The sequence below is a fragment of the Crinia signifera genome, chromosome 1 (assembly GCF_055691185.1).
Source record: "Crinia signifera chromosome 1, ASM5569118v1, whole genome shotgun sequence".
In the NCBI taxonomy this organism is placed as follows: Eukaryota; Metazoa; Chordata; class Amphibia; order Anura; family Myobatrachidae; genus Crinia; species Crinia signifera.
The window spans coordinates 359478462-359494757 of NC_139217.1; the positions used below are offsets into that span (position 1 = coordinate 359478462).

At 43.7% G+C, this 16296-nt stretch overlaps 1 protein-coding gene across 3 annotated transcripts in view; it reads left to right on the forward strand.

Moving 5' to 3' along the window:
• TANGO2 (transport and golgi organization 2 homolog) overlaps positions 1-16296 on the forward strand; it is a 128820-nt gene that overhangs the window by 37073 nt on the left and 75451 nt on the right. For all 3 annotated transcript variants that reach the window (XM_083149737.1, XM_083149746.1, XM_083149729.1), the window contains exon 2: positions 4825-4963. In XM_083149737.1, coding sequence (XP_083005863.1) covers positions 4908-4963 — 56 coding nt within the window. In that variant the 5' untranslated portion in view covers positions 4825-4907. The remainder of the gene's footprint in view (positions 1-4824; positions 4964-16296) is intronic.

Below are 16296 nucleotides of genomic sequence, written 5' to 3' on the forward strand. Positions count from 1 at the left end.
GCAATGCTACGCCAAACGGGGATTCAGTATTAAATCCCGGCGGTCGGGATCCCGGCGTTCAGAATCCCGACACTGGAATCCCGATCGCCGAAATCCGGACAAGGGGGGGACGTGGATATGCTGATATCTCTGTATCCATATTAGTTATTCACATTGAGCTTGCCTTATATGGAAACACCATTGAAAAGGATTGGACTGTTTAGACTGGATTTACAGGAGCCTCTTTTTAGAACATTGCAATGGATGATTCATCTGTTAAGATCACCTTCCTCTCGTGCTCACTAGTACATTGCCTGTGCAATTTGTAACTCTACGTTGATATCCTGCTCTTTGGCGTTCTTGACAGTGTTCTTTTTTATTATTCACAGCTACTCAATTACTAGTTAGTTGATCTGCAGTCGGCCTCCTGTTTTGCCTTGCATTTAAATGAATACCTGGTGTTGTACTTTGCTTACATTGTGTTTCATGCTGATATCGTTTTAGACACTGTTGCTTGTGATACATTCTTAGACCAGCCGTTTTTTCTCTGATACAAAAGAGTGAACAGCACCGAATGAATTAATTTTTAGTCAATATTCATGGAAATTATAGTACACCGAGGCATCCAAATATGGCTTGGTTATAATAGGATATATATTTATTTGCTGAAGATAAATGTAAAATGTTTGCATAAGTCAAGATCAATACATAGTAGTAGATAAAAATCAGTTAATAAATAATATGGTCACTCTTTAGGATCACAAATATTAAAAGTCAATATAGTCCACAAAACAGTAATGCGTCAACTTCAGACTTGTGCTAAGCTATGGAGAGCTGGGAGCAATCCGTTTCTAAGCAGTCTAGTCATTTCTCTTAGAAATAGGGAAAAAAATCGTTCTGTGTATATGCCCCATTAGTGTTCTCAATAATAATTCTGGAATAATACCCAGCACAGATGATTTGTATTACAGGTATATGGAGAAATCCACCAAAAATCTGTCTTGACAATTAGCAAAAAATGTCATCGCAATGAATGAGTGTTAAGCCCCGTACACACGGGGGAGATATATTGCTCAGCCATATATTGCTAGCCGCAGAGGTAATCAGCTGGTCGCAGGAGCGATTAGAATGGGGCTGAAAATGAAAGCGCGCACCCGGCAATTTATCACTGGGGCACACTCCCATCACAAAATGCTTGTCTGCGACCATATTTCCAGCGATTTCAGCCCCTATTGCCCATGTGTGTACACAGCTTTAGACAATGTGCCTTGGCAAAGCTGAATCAATGCATTGTGCGGGTCAGGATGAGTAGGTGGAAAGATCCTATAATTTAAAATGCGTTTAATATTGGAAGGGGCCTACAAATTCCTCACAAGAAAGCAAAGTACAGCAACAAATGGTAGTCCTTATATGAAGGGGAATGCAAACAGAAAGCAACTGCAGCTTATGTTCTGTAACGCTCCTGAAAATTCCCCCAATAAACCTACTTCTTACATTTTTTTTTATTAGAATTTATTTTATTATTGAAGCAAAAGTAGTTTGCAGTCAGTATTAGACAAAACAGTAGGAGCCCATGTCATACAGGCATGGATTAGGTTAATGTAAACTAGTGTTCATTCTAGCACCCGCCATCTTTGAAAACCCATGCAGTTCCTCTTCCCTGCCTGGGGTGTAGCTGTCTGCGGTGGTGTTTCTAGTACAGGTCTGGTTTGCATATCAGCACTGATATACAGACCACACTGTGCTAGAAGCACTACAACAGACAGCGACACCCCAGGCAGGGAAGAGGAACTGCATGGGTTTTCAAAGATGGCAAGTGCTGGAATGAACTTTATAAACTGATGTGTTACACAATATTACGATATTACACAATATTACAATAGTTTTGCAATGCCTAATATCAAAACAATAATAATAATAATAGATAATAATAATAGAATTCAGTGAATAATCCCACCCTAAGGTCTCCGTTGAAAGTCATGTTAGTCATATAAAAAGGCAACCAGCAATTGTATACACAACACTGAATCTTGCATGCGTCACAGTTATCCTTAGCTTTTTTATCGTTGTTTTACTACTGAAGACTTTATGCACACAGAATACTTTATTAATGGGTGTGGATTGTATTATCGACCAGTCATTAGGTCGACACCGTTTGGTCGACAGGGTTCTAGGTCGACATGGCACAAGGTCGACAAATGCCAGGAGAAGTGCCGGGACCACAGACGAGTAGACGGGGGAGTCTTTACTTTTGTAGATTTGCAAATTTTGTAGTTACCATTAGCCACAGTTGGGGAACCACTGACACAAAAGATCAGCACCACCCAATTACAGAGCATGTAAACGAATAAGCAGAACAGTGATTCTTGCCAGCACATCAGCCTAGTGCAGTGGTTCCCAAACTGTGTGCCTAGGCTCCCTGGGGTGCCTCGGGACACTTGCAGGGGTGCCTTGGATTAGTGGTCTAGAGGCAATTTAAATTATTTATGGTCATTGTAAAAGGCAAAAACATTGCTGGTGGGCTACCAATAATAAAATATGTCGACAAACAGAAGCTAATCCTGTCCCTCACCCATAAATAAACCCATGTATGACATACAAATCAATTTACAGAATAAGAAACTTTTGGACTAGGGGTGCTGTGAAAAAAATTCTGATGCTTAGGGCAGGCATTCCCAACCACGGTCCTCAAAGCACAGGATCAAAAGGATAGGAGTACCAAAAATCCATGTTTTTATTTATTTTTTAATTTACAGGTTGCCAGCAACTACCAATCTGCTCACATCTGCTGTGTTATGCCATTATTAAATAGCCCGAATAAAGCAATCCTCTGAAAACTGTTTTCAGAGTAGTAACAGAATTGTGCAAAAGGCTGACCACCGCTCTCTGCAGCCGCCCGCCTGTCTGCCGCTCGGAAACTTCTGCGGCTCCCAGCGTCACTGCCACGGGCTGCCCGGAAGCGGCACCTCTCTTCTCTGCTTAAAAGCACATGCAATCTGCTCCCAATCCCAACTGATCTGATGTGCAGCTGACGATCAGCGGACCAATCCTCCCATCTCCCAGGGCCAGGAGATTGTGTGATTGTGTGCACATCATGTGTACACAATCATACAATCTGCATACAATCCATTTTACAATTGAGATTGTATGATTGGGTACAATATCTTTCTGATGTATGGCCACGTTTAATGTATCTAGAAGAATTGATGCTGTTTTGAAAGCATAGGTTGGTTATTTTTTACATTTTTGTTAATTTAAAAAAATAAAATAAAGTATAACACTTCTATTTTTAAAAAGCATTCTTACTTTGCAGCATTATGTGCACAAATACAGGTATTAAGGGCCTTATTCTAGTTCACTCTTTCTGACAAAATCCTTTTTAGATGGACAAAACCATGTGCACTGCAGGGGGCCAGATGTAAAATGTGCAGAGAGAATTAAATTTGGGTTAGTTATTTAGTTTCTGTGCAGGGTAAATACTGGCTGCTTTATTTTTACACTGCAATATAGATCTCACTTTGAAGTAAAACCCCACCCAAATCTAACTCTCTCTGCACAAGTAACATCTGCCCCACCTGCAGTGCACATGGTTGTGTCCTTCTAAGAAGGATTTTGTCAGAGTGAACTAGAATAAGGCCGTATGTATGTATGTATGTATGTATGTATGTATGTATGTATGTATGTATGTATGTATGTGTGTGTGTGTAATATTTAAGAAAATCTCCAATATTCTACTACAGTGTTTGCAGTGCCCCAAAAAGACACCGCATAATTTAAATGCTGTTGACATTTGTCAGCTGTGATAGTGAACAGCCCAGAAATCTACCCTATGCTGCATCTTTATAAAGAAGATGATTACAGAAGCCGGCAGTGGGCGTCTTTATCTACTTAAAACTTCTATTGTGGCTTATGGATAATTTCCCAAATGCAGAAACATTAGCATACATCTATGAATCGGCCCACCATTTATACATATGGGTATATTCAATGCTCTTTAGCGAGCTGTGACGGTGTGCAGTGCTGATTGCTCGCCATCGCATTTTGCGGGTCCGTATTCAACTGACCTCCCTGCACCCGCCTTTTCCACCTCGCAGGGTTTTTACAGCGAGGTGGAAACGGCGTGTGCGGCCGCCAAAACGGCAAGGCTCGCGGTTAAATGCAGCGGGCTCTCTGCATTAGCCGTGAACCTCGCCGTTTGGGGGAATCCTCGCTGTCCTCGCAGCGAGGATTCCCCCGGAACATTGAATACAGTGAGCTGCCGGTGCTGGGGGTTAAACAGCGAAAGCCAGCCATCCTCGCCATAAATACCCCCTTGCCGGCAGCATTGAATGCACCTCATAATATACATCATTATCGCAATGAAGTAAAATCTGTGTGATGTAGTATGTGATGTGATTTTTGCAGTTGTACATTTATGGAACAGCCGAGTGCACTTCTCTGTTGCTACTAAACATTGACAGTTCTGCTGTATGCAAAGCAATATGTAGAACGGATCTGTGGCAATAATGAGCATAATCCATGTATAATTTAGAAATTGCAGTGCTCATATCTCTCCGTGGATTTGTTATTATTCACCTACTGGTATTTCTCTTCGAAAAGCACAATATTAAATTCCCATTTAAGCGACAGTTGAAGCTGTAAGAATGTGTTTGCGTGATCTAGATAAATGCAGCTCATTAAACAAATGTGCCTTTGGTGTCCTGTTGGTTTTAAAATTGAGTGTTGCTAATGGGAACAGTGTGAAATTTAACATTCACTCTGATAGAAAGTGGTATTTGCTTATAAAGAATAAAATGTTAGTATGCCCAAATTTCTAATTTTGTTCTTTTTATTTTGTGTTTACAGGCAGTAAGGATCTATACATGACATAGCGACTTCTGTATGTGGTGGCAACTTAAATCCTTTCTGCGTCCTACTAGAAACTCCTCATGTGCATCATTTTTTTCAAATTTGATCCCCGGCCGGTTTCTACGAACGCTTACAGGTATGTACAGTACAGCTCTGAGCCTGCAGAGTGCTTCCACTTCATAAGGTGAACCACATCTAAAGCCTGGTACACACTGATAGTGTGTGCACACCGTTAGATTTGGCTTCCGATGTTCCCGATATAGGGAACATCGGAAGCCAAATCGCATGTTTTTTTAGGGCTTCCGAGCCAGATGCGCGCTCCCGTGTGAGCGCATATCGGCAGCCAGATAGAGAGGGCAGGCAACACTATATAGTGCAGATCTGCACTATATAGTGTAAATTGTGCCCCTCTGTCATGCCGTGAGATGTGAGCCCCGATGCGATCTGATCGTGTCGGGACTCGCATCTCACGGCAGTATCTGCCGTGTGTACACACCATGAGACTAACTCGGCCCAATATGTAGTTTCCGGCCGAATCAGAACATCGCTCATATACCCCACAGACCCCATACCCCACAGACCCCATACTCCATAGACCTGACCGCATGCAACGTGGCCTGTAGGCCAACTGGGTGATATCGTATACAACTTGTTCTATGCTAAGAAAGGATGGGACAGTGATCTTTCTGTTATTATGTTAAATGTTGGGCTATATGTGTGTGTATGTATGTATCTATCCAGGAGTAGAATCGCAGAGTAAAGGAATAACACTAGCAATTCCCACAGTATAAATCTGTAACTATTTGTGGAACTAATTTAGAGTACATCCTCCGGTGGATTTCCGGATCGCTGATAGAAAATGGCTAGGTCGACATACCTGTTGTCTACATGGACAGAAGGTTGGCACAAGCAAAATGTTGACATGGCTAGGCACATTAAAAGATTGACATGATTTGTGGGTGATTTGTTAAACTTTTTCATACTTTATCATCCGTGTGGACTCTGATTGGAAAGTGTAAAGAGTGCCGAGCACAGCAGTATCATAGCGAGGCACCTGGCCTAAAACACGGAGAGCAATGCTTAAGTGACGACATTGACACCAAAAAAGTTAAACCTTTTTTAATGACTTAAATATTGTCGGCATATTATACTACACCCCCTCACATTATTTTCTGCACCTAGTTAATTTTTTTTAAAAATTTTTATTATGTATTGCATCACAATCATAAATATTCTATTGGGAACTGAATAGTGCTGGTTTTCTGAATTAAATAATGGTTCTTTAGCATTTATCATGGATGTTGGCATGAAAGCTCTATTTCCCTGCATGTCTTCTCGCTTTATTATGTCTATTCAAGCGCTTAATTGCAGACAGGTGTCTGTCTCCACTGGGTGTCCAATTCAACTTCTACAGGGCAAAGGCTCAATGAGAGATGTCTCTTCCAAGTTGAGAGGATTTGGAATAGCAATCACCTTGCACACTGGGGATAAGCTTATTGTGTGCCAATGAGTCCTATACATATGGGCAGGCAATGTGTATATAGCAGCAGCCACAAAAGGAAGATATTCACAGTGCATCACCTAGGGCAGCATTTCCTAAACACCCCATTACAGTTCCGGGTTTAAGGATAACCATGTTTTGTGTCCAGATATTATAATTCATAATATTAATCATTTTATGTTCAGTATATAGCGTTCTTTTTTTCTTCAGCGTTTCTAGTCCCACAGGGAAGACATCGGGCTTGTAGGTGGATCCAGAGGACCAGGCACCAATCTCCAAAGCTTTTGGGCTTCCCAGCATGGCTGTCTCCTCTCCCTTATAACCCTTCCTCCTAGCACAGGACCCTCAGTTTTTTTGGGTGCCTGCAGGAAGCAGGTGCGCCTGTTTTATCTCCTGGGATTGCCTCAGGCAGTCCCAAGCTTTTTATCTTATTATTTTGTACTTATTTTTACACTGAGCACGCAGCGCCAGTAGCCATAGCGTCTCTGGCGCTGCTGCTCCGACACCCTTGCCGGCGTCCGTTACCTTTGGCAAATCAGGCAGAGTGGATGGAGGAGCCGCACAAGTGACTAGCACCGCCAGAGCGACCGCTCCTCCGGGACAGTGTGGCTTGAGATTGGGCAGGGTAGAGCAGTGAACTTGCTGTACGTTAGCTGTGGCACTCACAAGGTGGTCCACAGTGCTGGTGTGGACACTGCCCCCCAAATACGGGACTCCATTATACCACCAGGGTACTAAGTGCAGGTGGAGATCAATCCCCATTAGGCTGCTACGTCGGTTGTAGCTAGAATGACTAGCAAACAGAAACGCACCCAGACCTGATCACTTTCCATGATTTAAACACATCAGTTTTCTTGGCAATAAGGGTCGGCTCTTTTTCTTAAGACAAAAGCACTCCCTTAATGGCAGCGATTAGGTTTGGGATAAGAACCAATACAACAGATTTATCTTCCGCTGCCCCAGGCTCCTCAGAAGTATCCCCCTCATCCTCTTCCTCACCATCGTCATTTTCACCATCTGAGGAGTCCATAGTATCAGTCATTAAAGATGTTGGCTGAGATGACATGTGCTTAGGCCGCTTTGACCCTCGTGCAGTAGCTAAAGTTACCTTTTGCACTGCTAGGGTCTAAGTTAAGGCCTGCACATAACTATCCAATGAATACACCCACGGTGGGGGAGGGGTTTGTGTACTCTCTCCTCTAATCGAGGGTGAATGTACCAGTTCCTCAGCATCAGCGAGGCCAAGGGTACTACTCGACCCTGTTTTTGGTATCAAACCAAAAGCGTCCTACAGACCCATTTTAAACTTAAAGTCTCTGAACAAGTTTCTGAAAGCCTCCAAGTTCTGCATGGACACCTTGCTGACTATAGTGGTAACGATGGAAACAAGGGACTACATGGTATCCCTCAATATTAAGATGCCTATTTATATGTTGCCATTGCTCCATCGCACCAGCTTTGCCATCCAGAAACAACACTATCAGTTTCAGGCCCTGCCCTTTTGGCTCCAATGATTTTCCCAAAAATGATGGCAGTCATGATGGCTTCCTTATGATGCCAGGGCATACAAGTGACCCCCCTACCTGGATGACCTCTTGTTGCTAGCCAGCTCTCTGGAGGTGCTTCTCAGCCATCTTCATACCATAGTGGTCTTTCTACAAAGACACGGGTGGTTGATAAATTTGAAGAAGCCGGCTCTGGTCCCCTCCAGATGTATGTTGGACTCCGAGGCTCAGCGTCTCCTTCTGCCACTGGACAAGTGTTGTCTGCCTCAGGATCGGATCCGTCGGTTTATTCAACTAAACCAAGTCACAGTGCATCAGCCAATACAGATTCTAGGCCTTATGGTATCGACATTCGACATGGTCTAATGGTCACAATTCATTCTTGTCCCCTGCAGATGCTGATCCTAGGACCATTGGTGTGGTCCTCCCTGACCTGTTGGTTCAACGAAGCTCACCTCACAGTGGGTCTACCTTTCTGGATTCCACATTGGGTCCTTCTCACCACAGACCCTAGTCAGAGGGGGTGGTGGCCATAGTAGAATCCCAATCCTTTCAAGATGGACCCCTGCAGAAACCTGCCTGTCCATAAACATTCTGGATCTTAAAGCGGTCTTCAACGCACTACAGTTGTCGCAGACTCTGCTACAAGGCAGGCCTGTCCAAGTCCAATCAGAAACCGCAATCACAGTGGCTTACATAAATTGCCAGGTACCAGAAGCGAAGGAGCTATGAAAGAGATAGCCAAGATCCTTCAGTGGGCCGAGTGCCATGTACCAGCCATCTCTGCGATATTCCTTTACAGCAAGAGTACATCCAGGGGAGTGGTCTCTGAATCCTGAAGTGTTTTGGTTGATTGTCGAGAGATGGGGCGAGCAAGACGTGGATCTCATGGTGTCTTGTCACAACCACAAAGTGCAATGTTCAGACACTCTCTCAATTCCATGGAGATTTTGTCTTCCATATATCTTTCCTCCAGTGTCATTGCTTCCTCGATTTCTCAGGAAACTGAAACACGAAGGGGGAAGTCTCATTCTGGTGGCCCAGAAGGCACTGGTTTGCAGATCTTCTGAGTCTGTCCGTTGCTCCACCGTTTCGACTACCTCTATGGCAAAATCTTCTCAATCAGGGCCCTTTTGTCTGGACCGGTTGGCTCTTGAGACAGCCGTCCTAAGAAACAAGGGTTTCTCAGAGAAACTGGCCAATACTATGATTTGTGTTAAAAAGCCAGCATCAGCACGGATTTACTATACTGTATGGCACACTTATTTCTCTTGGTGTAGCTCTAAGGCAGGCCTGGCCAACCTGTGGCTATCCAGATGTTGTCACATCATGCCTTGCCACAGTTTTGCTATAAGTGAGTGTTAAAACTGTGGCAAAGCATGCTGGGATTTGTAGTTTCACAACATCTGGAGAGCCACAGGTTGGCCTGTTCTGCTCTAAGGGATACGATACAGAGATGTTAAGAATCGCAAGAATCCTGTCTTTTCTGCATCTCAGTCTGGCTTTAGTTTTGTGCTTGGCATCACTCTCTGTGTGGTTTCAGAGACAAATTCACCAGGTCCCATTTGACCCTGCTAGCATCAAGCTTATTTTTCACTCAAATGTGTGCTGTAGTCACAATGAGATAAGACTTCTGATTAATTTGATGTGCAACTTCTGTATAAATGTGTGCAGTGGAGTCTGAATCTGTCCACAAAGTGCAATGATGCAGTGGATGCAGCTTTTTCTTTTTTCACGCTTAGGGCCTTATTCTAGTTCACTCTTTCTGACAAAATCCTTCTTAGATGGAAAAAACCATGTGCACTGCAGGGGGCAGATGTAAAATGTGCAGAGAGAATTAGATTTGGGTGAGTTATTTTGTTTCTATGCAGGGTAAATACTGACTTCTTTATTTTTACACTGCAATATAGATCTCACTTTGAAGTAAAACCCCACCCAAATCTAATTCTCTTTTCACAAGTAACATCTGCCCCACCTGCAGTGCACATGGTTTTGTTCATCTAAGAAGGATTTTGTCAGAAAGAGTGAACTAGAATAAGGCCCTTCGTTCCAATGTGCTTCTTTAAAGATTCAATTGCGTCTCTAAACTTTGTTGTTTAAAAAAAAAAAAAAAAATGCCATAAAACTAAAGATAAACTCTTTGGACTCTGCTAAATTAGTTTCCTCTTCAGCTTCAGGATTCAGATCCGGAAACATTGGTTACTCTGTCCTTTACCCCCATCTGTGAGTTGTACAGGTATTCTCTCTTGCATTGCCATCAGTTATGCTGCTTTCACATTGCAGAAACTGGTAAAGACCCGGTATTTGTAAACGGGACTTAAAACGGGTATTTTTTGTGAATTGCATCAGTCTCCCCATTTCGCACTGTATGCAGGATTTAAAAAAAAATGTGGTAAAAACCCTGTACTGTGTACTACTGTGTCACATTCTGCAGTAAAAAGTTCTGTCACAGAGGAGGAGCCGACAGGTGGCATGCCCTTGGAGTGGTGTCATTGGTTTTCCCTGTGAGGCCACTCCCCTTTATAGACACAAAGGTTGAGGGGTTACAGAGTGTGCACCAGTTTTCACAAGACTCTGCAACTTATTTATTTTATTAACAGTTTCTTATATAGGGCATACATATTCCGCAGCGCTTTACAGAGAATATTTGAACATTCACATCAGTCCCTGCCCCAGTGGAGCGTACAATCTATATTTCCTACCACATGCACACACAGACATTCTAGGGTTAATTTGTTGGGAGCCAATTAACCTACCAGTATATTTTTGGACTGTGGGAGGAAACTGGAGTACCCGGAGGAAACCCACGCAAGTACGGGGATAATATACAAACTCCACATAGTTAGGGCCATTTAGGAATTGAACCCATGACCTCAGAACTGTGAGGCCGTAATGAAAACCATTAAACCATCCCTCTGCCAGCAGCACTGGAATTGGTTGCACTACTGCTAGTACTTCAAGGGTAGATTTATTAAGCTCGGTGAAGTGATAAACTGTCTGTGTTTTTTATTACTGGCCAATCCGCTCCTACCTGTCATATATTTCAAATCAAGCCTGTAACTTCACAGGTAGGAGCTGATTGGCCGGTGATAAAAACCAGACAGTTTATAACTTCACCAAGCTTAATAACTCTACCCCTCAGTGTCTTTTACTAGTGATAACAAAGTTCATGTGAGTAGAAAAAAGTTTGTGTCCTTTCCAAATCACACACGTCTTGCTCAATGTCAATGTCTGCTTTTGGTGATGTGACCAGAAGCAAATATGTATTTGATGATAAGTTTAGATATTAGCCAAAAGATGTGAAAAAAGGATTTCAGACACTACCCGCAATGACAATGGAAGGCTTAATGTGCCCATACACTGTACAATTATTGTACACAATTTGGACTAGATCGGATCGCATGCAATGAGATGAGATCTAGTACAAAAAGTATGTGCAGCACATACTTTTTGAGCTGTGCGATGAGTTGTGTGACGGGAGAGCGCATCTCATCGGACCCAGCAATTGTACCGTGTATGGGCACCTTTAGGTCTTGGCCGTATTTTGCTCAACGTGGCACTAGTAGAAACAAGCCCATGTCAATTAGTGAGTGGCCAACACTGTCCTGCTTTTTCTTTCCAAGCACTAGCTGTTCTCGCTAATAGTGCAGTGGGACTGGTGTAATCTCCAAAACAGACCTATCTGTAATCCAGGGGATAGTCCAAGGGTGTCCTTGAGCACCATGTGCGTGCCAGGCGGGTCACATTTTCAAGCTGTAATATATTCTGAGCAGGATTCTCCCACAATATATAAATAATCTGAACATGTGATGATGCAGAATATTGAGGAATATTCAGAAATAGAGGTTAGAAATGTAAATGTTGTTAATCTGTATCTGGTTGTAGACAAGCGGCATTGGCCATACACAAGTCTACATGGTTGTGTCATGAAGTCTGGAACAACGTTTGCATCTCCTTTATTAAGAATTCCTTTTTTATCTATTAATATATATTACATTATGTAGACACTTTTGATTATTCACATCATTGCTAGCCCCAGAGGAGAAAGAACATACCTCTTTATATACAGCTAAAAAACTAGGAAGGCTGCTGCTGGCCCCAGCCGGGATCACTAAAAGGTGCTCTTAAGAAGATTTAAAATGTTCTAATTGTGATTAATAGACATTGTGTCACGGTGTTGTCAAGAGCCTGGGGGTGAGACAGGTGTTAATTTGCTTCACTGCAGACTAGCAGCCTAAAGCTGGCCATACATTAAAACAATTTGTGGCCCGAATGCACGATTTCAACGGATCGCGTGATCGATTGTGAGCACAACCTGTGGCATTTCGATGCAATCCCCGGGTCTAGAGGTTGCTCCACGATCATATGTGCTGTGCATATGATCAGTTGGGATGGCTTGCAGTTGTAAAGGTGCCCATACACGGTACAATTGTTGGGTGCGATTAGATGCGCGCTTCCGTCACACATCTCATTGCACAGCTCAAAAGGCATGCGCTGCACATACTTTTTGTACTAGATCTCATCTCATTGTATTGCAAAACCTATGCATTGCGATGCTATGCGATCTAGCACAAATTGTATACACTAATTGTACCGTGTATGGGAACCTTTCGAAGATCATAATATGAAAATATTGAGAGGCTTGATGGTCATTTAGAAATCTGACTGTTAAGCCCTGTATACACAGGACTATGGGGTAGATTTTTTATAGTGGCGCTAACCGCACCACCATAACACTTCCTGCTTTGCCTCATTAGCGAGGCGAAGCAGGAGGGGAGACTGACCAGATTTATTAACATCTTGTCCGCCGAAGCGGGGGAGCGCTAACTCCCCCCCCCCCCCCCCCCCCCCCCCCCCACGGCGATGTCCTCTCCTGGAGACAGCGCATCAGTTAACACTGATGCACTGTCTCCTTTCCCCCAGCCGGCTCAGTGCGCATGCGCGGGATCACGCAACTCACGCGAGATCCTCAGCGCAGCTCAGAGCCAGCAGCAGGGACAGCACTGTCCCTGCTGTGGGCATAGGGCATTGCCGCCTGCAGCTGTCGAAGTCAATAGTCGCAGGGGGTGGAACGGTCAGCGATGTTGACCGTTCATAAATTAGGCCCCATACCGCCGCACGTTAGACACCTGCACCGTCGCGCGTTAGACACCAGCACTGGCTAAATGGTGCTGAGCGATCATATCACCTGTGTTTTCGTGTGTGTACCGGGTAATAGAGAATGCTCCCGTGACCAACCCTGCGATTGAGACTTTTCAGTGCTGACTTGTCAGTCAAAACTGAAAAGTCCCTAAAAAAAATGTACACTGTGCGATCATAATCCAAAGTCGCTCAGTGACCATATTGCACTGTGTGTGTGTGTGTGTGTGTGTACAAAAATGACAATGGGCCAGATGCACTAAGCTTAAAAAATAGAGAGTGACAAATAGCTAACCAATCTGCTCCTGCCTGTCATTTTTCAAACTTTGGGCCAGATGTATCAAGCTTCAAAAAGTGATAAAATGGAGAGTAATAAACAGCCATCCAATCAGCTCCTACCTATCCTGTTACAGACTTGGTTTACAAAATGACAGGTAGGAGTTGATTGGCTGGTTGTTTAGCACTCTCCACTCTATCACTTTTTGACACTTGATACTGTACATCTGGCTCACAATCTGTGACATGACAGGAACTGATTGGTTGGTTGTTTATCACTCTCTAATGTATCATTTTTGAACTTAGTGTATCTGGCCCTATAGCTAAACACTAATGCTATTAATAGTAATGTCAGAACTAAAACAGAACTACAAATTACATTAGTTTTCCAGGTTTTTTTTATCATTCTTAATCAAACCCAAAGCCAATACCTAAACCATAACTCCAATAAATGCCAAAACAACAAATTTATTGCAGTGCCAAAACATGGGTGATCCACGCATATCACATGTAAAAACATAATTGAAGACGTCCTTCTTATGTACACTTGCATGGTTTCATACCTGGAAAAATGCAGGGAGGAGACTAATCTCTTCCTGCATTCTCCCATAATGCACCAGTCTCTCCACTCCTCCTTTTTGTAGTGACCTGGCACACTCCTACTTTGCACATGCAGAAACCCTAAGCATACGCAGTATAGATGCTGACATCTTTCACAGCAAGCAATTAGTGACTCTTCTATTTCCCCCCACTCTGTTCTGGTACAACCTGAATATAAATACAGAGATAAACCAAAAGTTAATGAGCCCTGTGGCAGGTTACTGAGGAAAGTGCACAGAATAAGTTATTTCCTGAACTTCTAATCTCTCATATCTAAAGTACTTCCATGATGTGGAAAATGGCAATGTTTTTTATACAGTGAGGCACTCACGTAAGCAAAAAAAGGATTCTAGCTGTATTTTTATTTAGGTACATCTAAAATGTATGCCAATAATGCTATTTATTCTTGTATTATCCAAGAACTATAGTGCAATTCAGCTTTCTTTTCAGCCAAACAAATTATGTTTAATTTTCAGGGACCCGAAAAGAATCAGGTTGGTGATAATTTTACTTGGAATAAAAAAATAAACCTTAATTGAGATTAAGCCCATAATGTATTAACGATAAAACAAGTCAGGTCAGTGGTTTAGGTAGTTCATTATTTACAGCTACACAGAGCTTCATGCAGAATGGTTTTCGTATAATTACTTTTGGAATAATGGGGAATAGCAGATAAGGGAAATTATCTGATAACAAGCGAATCCTTTCAGTGATGGGAAAAATTACAATTTGCCGAGGAACATGGGCCGTCGCGTAAATCGCTTAATTTGGCCTTTAGTCACTTGTGTTTCAGCATGCATTGTCTGTCAGTCTCACATTTCCCTTATTAGCAGCTAGGAGATTAGCAATGGCTGTAATTTCCCAAAACTGTAACAAATCGGTTTCTGCATTGTGAAGATGGTGTGGACTACAGTGTGACAAGTGGATATTTGTGCATATTGACGTTTCCTGTATCAAAGTAAATGTCACATTAAAGTACGCTCTTCATCTACTGCATGGAGGGTGCCATTTTGTGGCCAAACCATTATTCAGGATAATATAGACTTCCCATCCAGTTGAAACGGGTGTGATATGTTTCACCAACAGTCGGGATCCCGACAGTCATTATCCCGACGAAGTCCCGACGTCGGCCAGCGTGGCCAGCGCAACAAAGCCCCTTTCGGGCTCGCCACGCTGCGGGTACAGTGGCGAGCTATGCTTGCCACCTATTCTATTCTCCCTCTATGGGGGTCGTGGACCCCCACGAGGGAAAATAGCCGACTGCCGTCGGGAACCCGGCTGTCAGCGTTTTAACAGTCGGGAACCCGATGTCGAGTTAATGACTGTCGGGATACCGTACGGCACCCGTTGAAACTAGTGGTGACTTTTCTACTCTGTATTCATTACATGAACTGTATTTTTTAGATTTGGGGTACTTGTTTCCTCGGGGTGGTCGTGTCGGAAAAATCGCGTCGATCGCATCGCATGCGATTTCGTCGATCGACGCGACCGACCCGATTTTTTGATTGAATCAAATGTGAATAGGGTCCCTGGGACCCAATTTTACATTGGATTCAATGCAAAATATTCCCTAGACCCCCAAATTTTTCAACTTAAACCCCACCCCACGATAGACGCCAACCCGAAGCGTGGCGAGCGCAGCGGTGCGCGTCCTCCGACCTTTTCATTCCCCTACTATTCACGCCGGCGCGGAGTTGAGAATATACAGTGTGGTGAGCCCGAAGCGTGGCGAGCCCCGCGAGGGGGCGCGTATAACTTCACAGGTATACGCGTCCCCTCGCGGGGCTCGCCACGCTTCGGGCTCGGTGGCTCGCTGCGCTCGCCACACTATATATTCTCAACTCCACGCCGACGTGGATAGTAGGGGAATGAAAAGGTCGGAGGACGCGCACCGCCGCACCTCACAGGCTCGCTGCGCTCGCCACGCTTCGGGTTGGCGTCTATCGTGGGGTGACGACGGGGCCATATATAATGCGAAATGGGTCATATTGTCCCATTTCACATTTTTCACATTTTTTTCAATGTGAGATGGACTTAATCAAGTCCATCTCATCTTGTGCCATTATAATGGCACAAGACCGACGCGATGCTCACGATTTCAATGTTAAAAAATATTTTAACATTGAAGCCTATGGCAAAATCGGGGGCATCGCGTCGGTCGCGTCGGGACCAATGTTAATGGTCCTGACCGACGCGATGCCCCCGATTTTTTACCTTTGCCGGCAAAATGGACCTGATTTCAAAGGAAATCGGGTCCATCGTTGGGATCGTGTACCTTAACTTAAAGGTACACGATCCCAACGATTGTGGCCGTGCTAGGAAACAAGTACCAGATTTGGTTCCCTTTGTTAATGTTCTGCACTTGCACATGTAGTTTTGCGAATTTTGGGGGACTTGGATTAGTCGTGCGCAAATGGGATGTCCAAGATAGCACCCCATACTTACAGC